General features: G+C 40.5%; 1 protein-coding gene across 7 annotated transcripts in view; it reads right to left on the bottom strand.

Annotated features, from left to right (window-relative positions):
* fryl (furry homolog, like) overlaps positions 1–2910 on the bottom strand; it is a 63393-nt gene extending 60483 nt beyond the window's left edge. For all 7 annotated transcript variants that reach the window (XM_069699255.1, XM_069699256.1, XM_069699258.1 and 4 more), the window contains exon 1: positions 2443–2910. In XM_069699255.1, the coding sequence (XP_069555356.1) occupies positions 2443–2671 (229 nt within the window). In that variant the 5' untranslated portion in view covers positions 2672–2910. The remainder of the gene's footprint in view (positions 1–2442) is intronic.
* Between the last annotated feature and the right edge of the window lie 10212 nt (positions 2911–13122).

The raw sequence follows: 13122 nt of genomic DNA, 5'->3' as shown, positions 1-13122 counted from the left end.
GCAAAAAAAAAAAAAAAAAAAAAAGTCAGACTGAGATACTGATAAAAAGTCATCACTACACCGCTGACGCAAACTGCCTGAACTGCACGCACACACGGTGTGTATGTACACACATCCACTAAACTTTTAACTGCTGTATCCATAAAAACGATAGTAGGCTGGTCCCCATAGTAGTCCTCTAATACTAAGTGTTCTCTAATATTCATTTAAATGTAATTCTTGTGATATTTATACAACTATATACAGCATACGTGACCAGTAGGATTGCTCGGCATGACGACACATAACCTGCATTAAAGCTCTCCTTTGATGGTTTCCCAAAATGCTACAAATCACAAAATACTTACACACAAGCAGCAAGTACACTCTCAGCAGCCAGCATGAAGTCAGACTAAGTTGAGATTTACACCACAGTCGTGATAATGGTCTTCCTCTGGGACGGGGCTTGCGTGACACGAGTTGCTAAATGTGAAATAAGTCCCGTCAAAATAACACCCTTTTTTTTTTTTTACCAATTAAAAATTAATGTGTGACAAGATGACACACGAGGCGAGACACATGCTTCCGTGTGTAACTAGGTCAAAACCTGGTAAATAGCTGGGCAACGGATGAAGCGATAAAGGGGCTTTTAATATGAAACTGATAGAAGTCAGAAAATTTGGCTGACGATTAGTGCAACCACGATTAGTGGCGACAAATATTGGTGTTTGTAGGGCTGGCCACACTGCCGCAGTTGGATTGGCCAAAAAGAACCTTTAAAAGAGACACAGCTTCAAGCAATCTGGCAAACACCCAGTTCTGACATTACCACCACACAAAGTTATCATGTTCGGGGGGTAAAATGCCTGTTCACAGTACATATCCAGCAGACAGAGAGCAACTTTAGCATTTATTTGGAGTTTTCTGGCCACCCGATACCTGCAAAACGCTCCCATCATTTGAACTGTGTTTTGGTCACTAAAAACTACTAAACAGCTTCAATTCTTGCAGTTCGCTTGATGATAGCAAACTTTATCTGTAGATTGGTGCTGAGCACGTTGCATAAAGTCATATGAGCTGAGCAGCTGCTTGCTGACAATCGGGTTAATTTGAGCAGTAAATGTGAACAACGCAAAAAAAAACTGCAGGGCATGAAAAACAAAACAAAGCTCTGAAAGAGGTTTAAAAGCCCCACAGAGTTTCAGTGTGTACAGCTCTATTAAGCACATCCTTGTGTGTGCGTTTATTTATTTTTTTAAGGTTATGCTGTTGGCATTTTGCTTTTATTAGAAAGGTGCAGTATAGGCAGGAACTGTGGGAAACAGAGGAGGGAATGACATGCAGTTTAAAAGTCCAGCTGGCTGAGATTTGAACCGAGGACTCACTGCACCCGTGTAGCATGCACACGAACCAAATTGTCCGTCTTTGTGGGTTGATCACTGCAAGCACTGCCTTTGCACTCAACAGGTAGCTATGCATTTATTATCAAAATCAATTTTGGGGAAAAATGTATTCATGAGTTGTATAACAATCTGCTGTGGTAATGCATGTGAATTTACAACAATATGATAGGCTATAATCTAAACTATGCTTCCTTCAGATAGTGTAGTGTATCGGTACGTTCATACATCTTCGAGGGCTCCTGCAACACCAGCTGCCACTCAGTTCAGTCTGGTTGCCGTTTCGCTAACGAGAGTCGCTAACTAGTTCAAAAAACATACTAAACATGATGTTTATCACTACATACCACTCCACTTCTAGATTCTGTTTGATGACCTGATAGAGATGTTGCTGCTTCTCCTGATAGAAGCATCTCTCTGTACCCTGCAAGGATATTTCAAATGTTGTGGAAATGGTTAAATTCTAATGTTTAAAAAGTGTTAAGCATATTGAGTAGATTAATTCTCAGTTGCTGATTATGTTGATACTTTGTCATTTACATGCAAGAACATTTAATTTCGTCTCTCCTTACTTTCAGTGGATGATAATGGGGCTTTTTATTGAATTAGTTCAATCAAACTGAGCCTGTTGAGTCATCTACAGGCTGTACTGTAGTCAGTCTGTGTGGCACTGCATCTATTTAATTGGTGTGCTTGCAGAGTGCAGCACATGTGCCCCTCTGACAGATTGACAGCTTTGGTGGTGAACTGAGAGATCTGCATTGTACCAACCAATGATATCAGAATCTGATCAATGATGATCAGAAAATATAGGCAAGCTAGCCCGAGTGTGTATAAACTATTGTATGTGGTGTATGTGGATGTGTGTGCGTGTCAGCACATGTGCATTAAGGGGGCGGGATGAAGTGGGTGTAAAGCCAATCTTTGATTACATGTTAATAAAGCTCAACAAACACTTATTCCAAGTTGTAAATAATAAATAGCGACCAATTTTACGAGCAGAAAATCAAAACAGTACAGTACAGGTAACTACTGCATTAATATGCATTTGAGTCAGTTGTACCTTTGAGGCGGGTTTGGTTACTGCGGGCAGGTCTGGAGAAGCCCATTCCTGGATCTACCCTTGAACCTGGATCCACCAGATCTTCCTCAATGGTTTGTCCCATGGCTAGCAGGCCCAGTCTTTTCATGCGAAGGAGCCGTGGAACTGGCTCCTTTGGTAAGGTTCCCCCATGATCAACAGGGCCCTCCCCTGAGATGACAGCGGGGACCAGGCTCTTTAGAAAATCCATGCTCGACGAGACTTTTCACTCTGGTGCGTAGTCCGGCAGCCTGTGCCACTCCATTCCCCCAAACAAACTACCCGTCTGCCTCATCTGCCACATTTACAGACAAGCAGGCAGAAGGGCAGAGTCCCTGTGCTGAGCTGCTACCTATGTGTAGTAACTACACATTCACTGGCTGTCAGGGCCTATATCTGAGGGCCCTCACAGACCAAAACAAACACTACCTCTCTGAAGTTGATTGGAGAGCTGTAACTGGAGCTAGCAAACATGACAGAGTGAGAAACTTCCTCCGCTGCAACATTACCTGTCTGTTCGCAGTGTAAAGAGAAAGCAAAGAGACATGGCTTTTGTCATTGGTGTGATGTAATTGTAAGTGGGCAGGGCTATGTTTGAGTGCCAGGCACTATCTGGGGTGGGACTAGAACATGTTCCACAGGAGATAACACGAGCCTGGGCCACTAGCCAATCACAACAGCGACGACACCGGGCACACCCTGCTGGCCTGCGTTGCTCCCCAGTGAAGGAGACCAAAGAGAGGAAGAAGATTGACAGACACTAGAAGAAGTTGGAAAGCTCCGTGCAGCTGGCTACACTCGCCCGCCTGCATTTCCTGATAGCTCTTATCAGAGTCCAAATGGTGGCACTTGTTAGCATTCACACACAAACGCAATGCTTGTTTGCTTTTCTCCAATAAAAAGTGAAACTCCTCCCCCTTTGCTTTCACTTCTGCTTGACTGTGCTGAGCTATTATGAAGAGTAACAGAAAGACCAAAGTGATGGTGTCGGTGAAACGGGGTGTTGACAGACTGCTGCGCTCTGCTTGGCTGCACAGCTTGTACCTGCAGCAAACTCAAACCCTTCCAAATATCCCGAGCTGCGGAGTAAGAGGGACTACGCTGTGCTGACTCTCATAACTGCTCACTGCCTAAAGAAATCATCAATTTGCTGTTCTCTGGGACTCTGAGACAAAATGAATAAGCCTTCCTAGCACAAACACGGCCGGTCCTCAACGGCAATAGAAAGCTGGAACACGCCACCAAAAAAATCTAAATGACCTCAGCACTAGTGTGCAAGAAACTATTTTAACACTTTTAAGATAAGTATTTCCTGCTGTTTCATCATTAGCTAAGCACCACAATAAATGGACAGCATAAAAAAACCCGAGCACAACACCTACTTTATCTTGCTCTAACTGAGACTCCATTGAGCATTTTGAATCAAGGAAATTGTAATGTAGAGGAGCTGTGACTAATTAGTTGGCTATTTCCTAGCAGGACAAACTGTGTGCAATGGTGCATTCATGAGCAACTGGGAAGTAGAAAAGCACCGACCTCAGAGTGAGAAAATAAACCTGAACACCTGATGACCTGGGAATATCCTTCAAGGAAAGGGAGGGTTTTTTGAGCACTCCAAGAAGTTGTTTGACGTCACGAGATATGGCAGCATTTGTGGAAGAAATGTACTTGCTCCAAAAATAAGGTGAGATAGCCAGACTTGGTTAGCTTAGCCTATCTAGTTTGCAAGCTGTGTTAAACTTGTAGAAATGCAGTGTACAAATAATATTGACCTCCTGAACTGCATTTCTTCCCCATGTTGGATGAATAAGGATGATGACAAGGTTGTTTAGTCCCTTTTCTGTATTGACAGCAAAACTACAGCATATCACCTGAGCACTGCCATGTTGTCTGTTTGTGAAGACTTTCACCTCACAAGTGGGACGTTCTAAAATGGGAACTTTCCCATTTCCCAGCTGCCTGAACGCACGATAAGCTACCTGGCCGGCACAAAACAGACGAGATCCAAAGTAAACAAGATGCTGGTCAAGAAAAGTTGAGCGTCCAAAATGTTTCAAAGTAAAGCTTTTACACCAGGGTTGATGAATAAGAAATGAATCTTGGAATGACATGTGATAGGAGTCCAGAAACACAACATCACTGAGATACAAGTTGCTCACTGTTTGGTTGCCAGCAGGTGGTAAATCATTACAACATGAAAACCCAGTAGTTGCATGGATGTCTCTGCATTGGTTGGATTTTAAGATTATGTGATAACACAAAGTCTCTGTGTCAATAGGTGCCAACTGACTTATCAAATGCAACTTAGACAGCATGCAACATATTGAGCTACAGCTGCAACACAACACCCACTTCCAAGAGACAACATGAAAGAGAACTTCATAAAGAGATGCAGCCACTCCACTGTAATGGAGTATTCATGAGCAAACCTTTCATTATGAGATGTGTATTTCCTAAATAGATATTACATGTATTCCAGTTATTATTAGCCTTTTGAAATGGATAATATTATGCTGTAAAACATAAGTGTTAACTCTATTCAAAGACCTCAAAGAACTACATTCATTTTATAAGGTGTGCATGTCCTCATGCTCAAGTAATCACTTCCGTGACAGAAAATTATTTCTTGGGGTAAGGTACCGCAGGAAAAAATGAGTAAGTGTGGTCAGAAACTTATTAAGGAAGTGCTTACACCCTCTACTGCAGTGTGTGAAAATGTCACCAGCTGATGTAATAGTTTCAGTATACAAACCATGTAAAAAGTCTGTGATGGGAAGTACAAGCACAAAAATACCACTCTCTTCCTGTTTCTTTTACTGTGTTTGCTGAAAATACTGTGAAAAAAGCAGGAGTTATCTACTTGTATCAACTATGCTTTTTATTACATTTATCCAGCTCTATACCAAGCCTGCAGAGTAAGCACAAACTGAAGTTTTTTTTTATAGCTGAAAAAGTGGGAGGGGCTGCTGGCTGCTGGTCCTGAAAGTGTTTTTTCCTGTTCTGTAGTCCCATCGCAATTTTTTCTTTAAAGGTCACATATTTAAAAAAAAAAAAAAAATTAAAAAAAAAAAGTGTTATATTTGCAGTTTTGATATCCAGGGGAAGACATTTTTTGTGGTTTTAAGTACCAATATAGTTTTACATCTATATCTCTCTCTTAAGCATCTCTCTAAAGTTCTACCAAGAACAGGTTGTTTGTGTGTCTGTTGTTTTAATAAAGCAGTGATACCAGTGATGCTCTCTTCTCATTGTCTGACTCTTTTCTAAATGACGGAAGCTCAGGCCGTTCACCTTGCTAGTTGCTAGTGTTTTCTTTTGTGCTGAGGGTGGACATTTGTCAGTTGTGACATTACAAACTTATAGAAGTCCAAACGGCACAGACTGCTGAATACAGACAGTGTGCTTTTCTCTGTGGACTGAGTGCAGTAGTTATATAGCACCTAGATTGGCATTATAATCAAAAAAGCAATAAAAATCTGGATTTATTAAAAATGGGACCTTTAAACGATATGTATATGGTTACTTAACACAGAAACACTGGAATCTCCTGGATTATGTAATGACCATATAGGTTTAAATTATGGCCTCCAGTTTTAAACATTTCAACTTCATTTCCGAGCAATATTCTTTTTTTCATCATTTTGGCGTGGTCTAATATTATAATACTCCCGAACCTCAGCCAATGTTGTTTTGGTGAAGAAGCCAATGCGATTTGATGGCAAACAACCAAGAAATCTGTTGGAGCCAAACCAACCTGGCTGACCAACACTTTTAGAGAAAACTGTTCAACAAAGCCCCTACATTTTTTCCTAGCTGTCAAAATTTTGAAAAATGGAAAGTATTTATTCTTCTTCTCATAAAATTGAATACCTTTACTGTTAAATCTATTTTGCACCCTCACAATACAGACAAAGTAGCATAAAACTTGTTGGTACCATTGGATACGAAGAGCGGTAGGCCTCTTCTGTTACTGTCTCCATGTGACTCTATTCAGTTGTAGTTGTAGTGGATTTAGACCTTCGAGTATTCAAGTACTTGCACAACAGCATTGTAAATAGATGTGTCATATAGTGCCAATATATTGTCAAAATCATACAATGAATGTTTGACTTTCTGACCTCTCATGTTACTTGCCCTACTGGCTGTGCTAGTTATGACAAGTCAGAACTTTAATGAGTGGATAAGTAAAACCACCAAGATGAGCGATATGGAGTGAAGGCAGGGCGACACAACAGGGACAATTATCACAATTATTGGGATGAAATTAAACAGACTGTTTTGGCCAAAGTCATAAAAAAATCTAAACCAGGCATAAGACAAAAACAAGTATAAGTTGCAAGCAGGGACATTTGGTGGATAGTCCAAGACTGAGGCCTAAGCAAAGATGCGCAGAGGCTGAAGCAGTCGATCCTGGTAAGAATCGCTAAATGAGTCAGAGAGAGAGGGATGACTGATGAGGCAAAGATATTCATCACTGGGCCTGAGCACCACAATGGTCAGTGGAGGCAGCTGTGGTTTGCTGGGGCCAGGTCTGTGGTGCTGCTGAGTTAGAACAATACCCCTGCACAGGAGGCCCAGATCCCAATCAGCCCAGGAATGTGGAAGAGGAAGCTCTGGGAACAATGTACAGCGTTCCTAGGGCCATTCTGGGTCCCACCCATTTCTGCCTAGTTCTGCTTTCAAGCCGGAGAAAACAGGAAAACTAGTGGGCCAGGGCCCAGGAGTCAGTTCTGCAGTCAGCTGAGGGGGCTGCACAGTACACTGTCAGCACTAAATCTACTACAGTCATTGTGATTGCTCTGGGCCTACAGAAAACTGCTGCTCCACTTTTGGCAGCAAGTAAACAGTCTGAGGTCCATGTCAGGTAAGATGAATGTCAAAATAACGTTGCACTGCCCCCTAACGGTGCAAAGAGCAAACGCACTTTCAAGCTCCAATTCTGCCTTTCTGTGCAGGCCTGAAATGGTGCAGCCATATAATTACTTGCTTCCATATATGTCTATGTAATTGGCTTTGTGCAACTTATCGTACATTAATAATGTCTTTCGTGTTGACATGGCAATACCAACTTCATTTAACTGTTCTCTTGCTAAAAGACCTCCCGAAGTGACAGTCTTGTCCGTGAACTAGAACTCAACTGATATATCAGCCAGTCGATTTTATTGGCAGATGTTGGTCTGTCATTGATATAAAAAAAATGTTTGTTTTTTTACATTTTATTTATAATGATTAAATTTCCAATTAGGTTTACCATTTCAGCGCACTGATGTCAGTGTGGACAATAATATATATATAAAGAATATAAAGTATCACCTACATTGATTCATGCAATGAAAATTAAAATTGTTAAGATATTTGAAAGTGTGCATGTACAGAATGAAACACATGCCTGCATGTGCAATGTGCAAATATGGAAACAATGCCACAGACTTGTACACTATGCCACTAACAGGCTGATGTATTCTGTCAAGACTTTTATATACTTATCACTTTTTTTTTTTTCTTAGTAGAGTCTGACCAATTTTTTTGGCTGGCCAACTTTAATCAGCCAATATTGGCCAATCATAGATACATCAGTATCATAGAATGTTTTTGACAGAACATGATGCAGAAAAAGATTGTTATTGTATTTTTATTTTTATTTATATTAATCAAATTACCAGAGACACTCACCTTTTCAAAGCACTGATGTTTTTTTGGACACTAATGTTTATCTTTAAATTGTAAAATAACCTGATATATTATATGTCTTTGTCACAAGTGATTGATGACCACGTTTTGGTTGATATATTGATATCGGCCCAAAAACTCCAGTATCAGTCAGTCTCTATTTCTGTGCTACTACTGTAAGTTTTATAGATTTATGTAAGAGATCACCAAATCTTTCTCCTGCTCCTTCAGGACACCTTTTCTACTTCTGTTCTTGCCAATAATACACCGTCTCCTTCTCACAGCATCAGTTTCATTAGTGCACATCACTACTTTGTCCCTCTGCTCTTTGACTTTTTAGATCTGGGTACCTACAGGTTAAATTTATTTTTCCATCTGCAAATAGTAACAAGAGACACAACGTTTACCATTCAGACAGTCAGACAAAGAGATCAAGCTGGTTCTGCCGAATCCTGAATGACAGTTGTGAGGCATCCCACAGAGAGTTTGGTTGTCACTGCTGAAGAATGTGAGAATGTGAGAATGTGACCTAACCAGACCCAGCATCAAAATTATCCTTTTTGGTTTTTTTGTCCCTGAACAATTATGAGATGCCACTCGTCTCACAGAGGCCACAATAATAAGCAGAAAACTGGATTTCAAAACAGTATTTAGTGGAAAACACCAGTACGGTTCAACTTCATAACATTTAGAGTTCCTCGCTGAAGTGACAACTTTAACCAGACATTCTGACCTTTTTCTTTACTCAAGGATTATTTTAATAATATTAATCTATTGGTTATTCTGGATGTATTTGATGATGTGCCCTGCACACCCAAAAGCAGAGTGTAACACTGAACATGGGTTCAACCTGTGTTGGACCATTTAACCAAACTATAGTTATCCACATGCTACTTACTTTCCCTTTTTACAACCTCTACAAACTTCTCTCTGTCCTGTTCTTTGTGCTCCTGTAGTTCAGTCAAAACTTTGGAGATATTTTTGTCACATGACAAAAGCTTCCCAGTTGTGCTGATGAGAGCAGAATTTTGGTTGTTGTTGTAATTTAACAAAATCTGGATCTTACAAACAGTTTATTTTTTGAAAAAACTTAAATGAGACGTGATTTTGCTGGATGTCAGTATTTTAAGTTTAGATTTGGTTAATTTTCCTGATAAAGGCGTTTGGTGAGCATGATTAGTTTGAGAACCATGGGAAATTTGAAAACCTGATAATAATTTCTATTTTTACAGTTTCTGGCTATGATAAATGGTATAATTTTGCCAATTAAAGTTGAATCAAGTTAAATAGATTTAGCTTTGGCTACTTAAAATTGCAAAAACGTATAGATATCAAGACCTCAAATAAAACTTTTAGTCTATATTGAGATACTGTACAACAGCAGACAGGGCAAAATGAGGCCTTCTTCTCCGTATAAATGCAGCACAGACATTTGGCCAAACACACACCCGAGAGAAAGCAAAAGAAAAATCTAAAAACTCTACTTTGCCACTTTCAGAATTCAGCAAAACAAACATTAATCCAACACGCTGTTCATTCCCACAGTACTTAGCTTACGGTTGCAGCAAAACCTAAACCGCAGCACACAGTGGTACTCAACCTGGTTAACCCATGCAACGTACCTTAAGGCCATAGAGCAGGGGCTGGAACTGGAGAGACAGGAGGGCCACCAAAGATTCACTGCACAAAAATCTGAAACAAAACACAGAAATGGCAATGTAGAAAACTGACGTGAAAATTGAGACACAAACCACCAATGTCATTCAACGTTGCCAAAGATAACCTATATTCTTTAAACCTAAACATTTAAGTAGATCCAATTACCTTTGACTGGTTCGGAAAACCTTAGCATGTTAACATTAGCATGAGGAGCTATGAGATATGAGACTGTATCTTTTAGTACTGCATCTTGGAGCTTTCTAAAAGTCTTGGATACGTTTTTGAGATTTGATTATACATTCAGTGATACTTTGCGTTGACCCAGAAAAACTTCCAGTACAACTATAGTGTTGTGAACGCAGAGTGCTGTTGGACGGTCCAGTGTTGGTCAGCCGACTGTTGGCTTCAGCCTAGTTTGCTCTGTATTGGGACAGGATTAAAACCTCTTCCTGAGCGGAGTAATAATCTGAAGATTACCCACTACATCCAAGAGGCAGCCAGTTACAGAAGCATTCAGAGCCTCCAAAACTCTACTTTCCTTCCAACCTTGTAGTGGCGAAAAAGGGCTCCTTTTATAGTCACGTAATCTAATCTCATAACTAATCATACATTCATTGGCCCTGGCTGACTCAGAGCAAAGTATAGATATTTCTAAGTACACATAATTGGTAAACAAAATTTAGAACTCAGGCTGACGTGAATACAGAGAAGTACAGAAGGCTAAAAACGTTTAACATGATCAAACTGTAGTCAAAGAAAGGAAGGAAGAACAAGCCACAGTAGCCAGACAGAGAAGTTGAGGTGTGTGAAGAGAGCTTCCACTCTCAACCATGGTGAGAACAGATCAGCGGCAATAGCAAGTCAAAACAAAATAAAAACCTTCACAGCCCAAAAGTCACATTGCAGTGACATACTTTCACACATACCTTATCCCACCCACCACAGACACAGCTCAAACAAACTCTCAGGCACCATCGCTCGCTTCTCAAACTGAAAAACCTGTGAATAATACATCTGACTTCCTGTTTCAACTCAGCGACTCCAAAAAACAAAAACATGCGACCACAGAAAAAGGGTAAGCCAAACCCTGCGCATGTCCTGAATGCTGTAGAAAAAAAGCTAAAAAAAAAAGTCAAGCCACAGACTGAGCTCTTGCTCTATATTTAAACCATCGAACATTTTCTCTGGCAGTGCGAAAACACCTCAACACAAGTCACTAATTCCTCTAACAAACAAGTGCATTTCCAGATCTATGTACATTCAAGGTGTTTAAACATTGGACATTTTGATGATCCTGCAACTTGTGAGAAGAGTTACAGGTCAGCTGAGCTCAACAGATCTGAGCAATGGTTAACTATACTTCATCTATTGATATAGCACAGCAATTTTCTGAGTCCAGCACACAGCAAGGATGCTGCAAACAGGAGGGTGACGGTCCATTCAGGAAATAGGAGATAAAGCTGACAAAGACAAGCTTGCGTTTCCTCCTCCTTTCTGCCACATTTTAACTTCCAACAGCCTTAAACAGCTCTGTACAGGTTGCTTCAAGTGCAACATATAAAGGAATTAGTTGCACAAGCACCATCCGAATTTAGAACGCAAACTCAAGAATGTCTAATGTAATCTGTTTAGTTTCTTTAAAAAAAAAAAAAAATGGGAAAGCTCATAGTCACAAAGAGGCCGTGTACTACAGTAAAGTGGGAAAAGGCTATATCTGGCTCCCTTCAACACTAAATGACAGGCCTGGCCTGTTGTAATCACTACCTCTTCCACAAAAGCATTACAGGCTTCTTCCGACTAAGAAGGGAAGTGCAGAAAAACGAACACTTTTGTGTACTTTTCAACAGATATTCCTTTTATCTTCATCTCGCTCTGAAGGACGTATATAGCCAGAATATGAGGCACGAATGTACCGTCACTGGATCTAAACATGGCACATACACTGGCAACTCTGCTGAGGCCATCTTGAGGGCAAAGACGGGGTGGTTACTTTGGCAAAAGAAGACCCAAACATCAATTATGCTCCAAGCCCTATTTCCCAAAGCCAAGGATAATCTCCCTCAGCAGGGCTCAATTATAGGTTATTTCTAGCTAGACTCAGTCCTCATCGTGCACTACATTATGCCAAGTCTTCCAATGCAATCAATGAAAAGAATGCCGAACTCAAGAGTCGGTAATGTTGTGCGTGAATTCACATTGCACTTGGGAAGAAGAGGAGTCTTGAGGAAGTTAGCTTTGGGAAGGTCATAGATGGTGCTAATTTCCAAAACAATACACAGCCATCATTCGTGACTTGTATATAAAGAAATACACATTACGAACCCGCCCTATTCATTTTAATGTTTGTTAAATGACGCATTATGGAACAACATCACCACATTCAAACAGTGGGCCCTCCAAACTTGTAATGAGTCATGCATATTCTTATCTTCACTGTTTCACAGGAAGCCTTCGTTATAGCGTGTGACTTTCCCACAAACAGAATGAAAGTAAACAGCAATCCTGTTTAATGTTAGTGCTCTACATTGGGTTCAAGGCTCAATGTGGGACATTGTGACCACAAAGATGGTTGCTGGCATACATAATGGAGACAATATTGAACTGAATTGCAAGGTATTAAGCCATATTTTATGCGCAATTCCTCTGTGTATTATTTGTTCAGTTGTCTAGTTAATAATTTAGCCATGTGCAAACACACACAGACACATGGTCAACTGCAGTAATCGGGCCAATCAAATGACATCCGGTACTGTATGACATGGGAGTGTCACAGGTTTTGGAGAAGCTCTGTCAGGATTTTGTATCAGAGCTGCAAATATGGAACCAGGTGAACTGCTGAGAGGTCAGAGGGCATCGAAGCAGGTGTTTCAGGAAATCAGCTAGCCATGATATTTTATGAAGTTTAAAGCTCAATCTAAACCACAAGTCATTAGAAGGAAAGTATAGAGCACTATATGTTACAAAAAGGAAAATAAGCTTTAAGGGGGAAAAAAGCTGCTGTCATGCAAACAACTAGTAATATGACACCAAAAAACAGTGTTGCAACTGAGCAGTGCTGCAGAGTTCAAACATCCACTAAGAGCTAGAAAAGCAACTTTTTGGATCAATAGGATCGCTACGTGAAAAGATCAGGAACTGAGTTGTGATTTTTGTCGTTCATATTATTTTTGTAGTCTGAGTTAACAGTTAATCCTTGCAGGGAAGGGGGGGGCAGTTTAGTGAGAGGCCGCCGTGGGGACGTTTTACAGAGCTTGGTTGTTCCCTCTCTGCGCTCTTCAATGCCATTAATGTCTTACCAGATTAAAGCAAACACACTAATTCACTGGAATTATG

The sequence above is a fragment of the Brachyistius frenatus genome, unplaced genomic scaffold (assembly GCF_029030835.1).
Source record: "Brachyistius frenatus isolate BFR_SWC_R1_liver_20210118 unplaced genomic scaffold, ASM2903083v1 Contig_29, whole genome shotgun sequence".
NCBI lineage: Eukaryota > Metazoa > Chordata > Actinopteri > Embiotocidae > Brachyistius > Brachyistius frenatus.
This window is presented reverse-complemented; position numbering and strand designations above follow the sequence as displayed.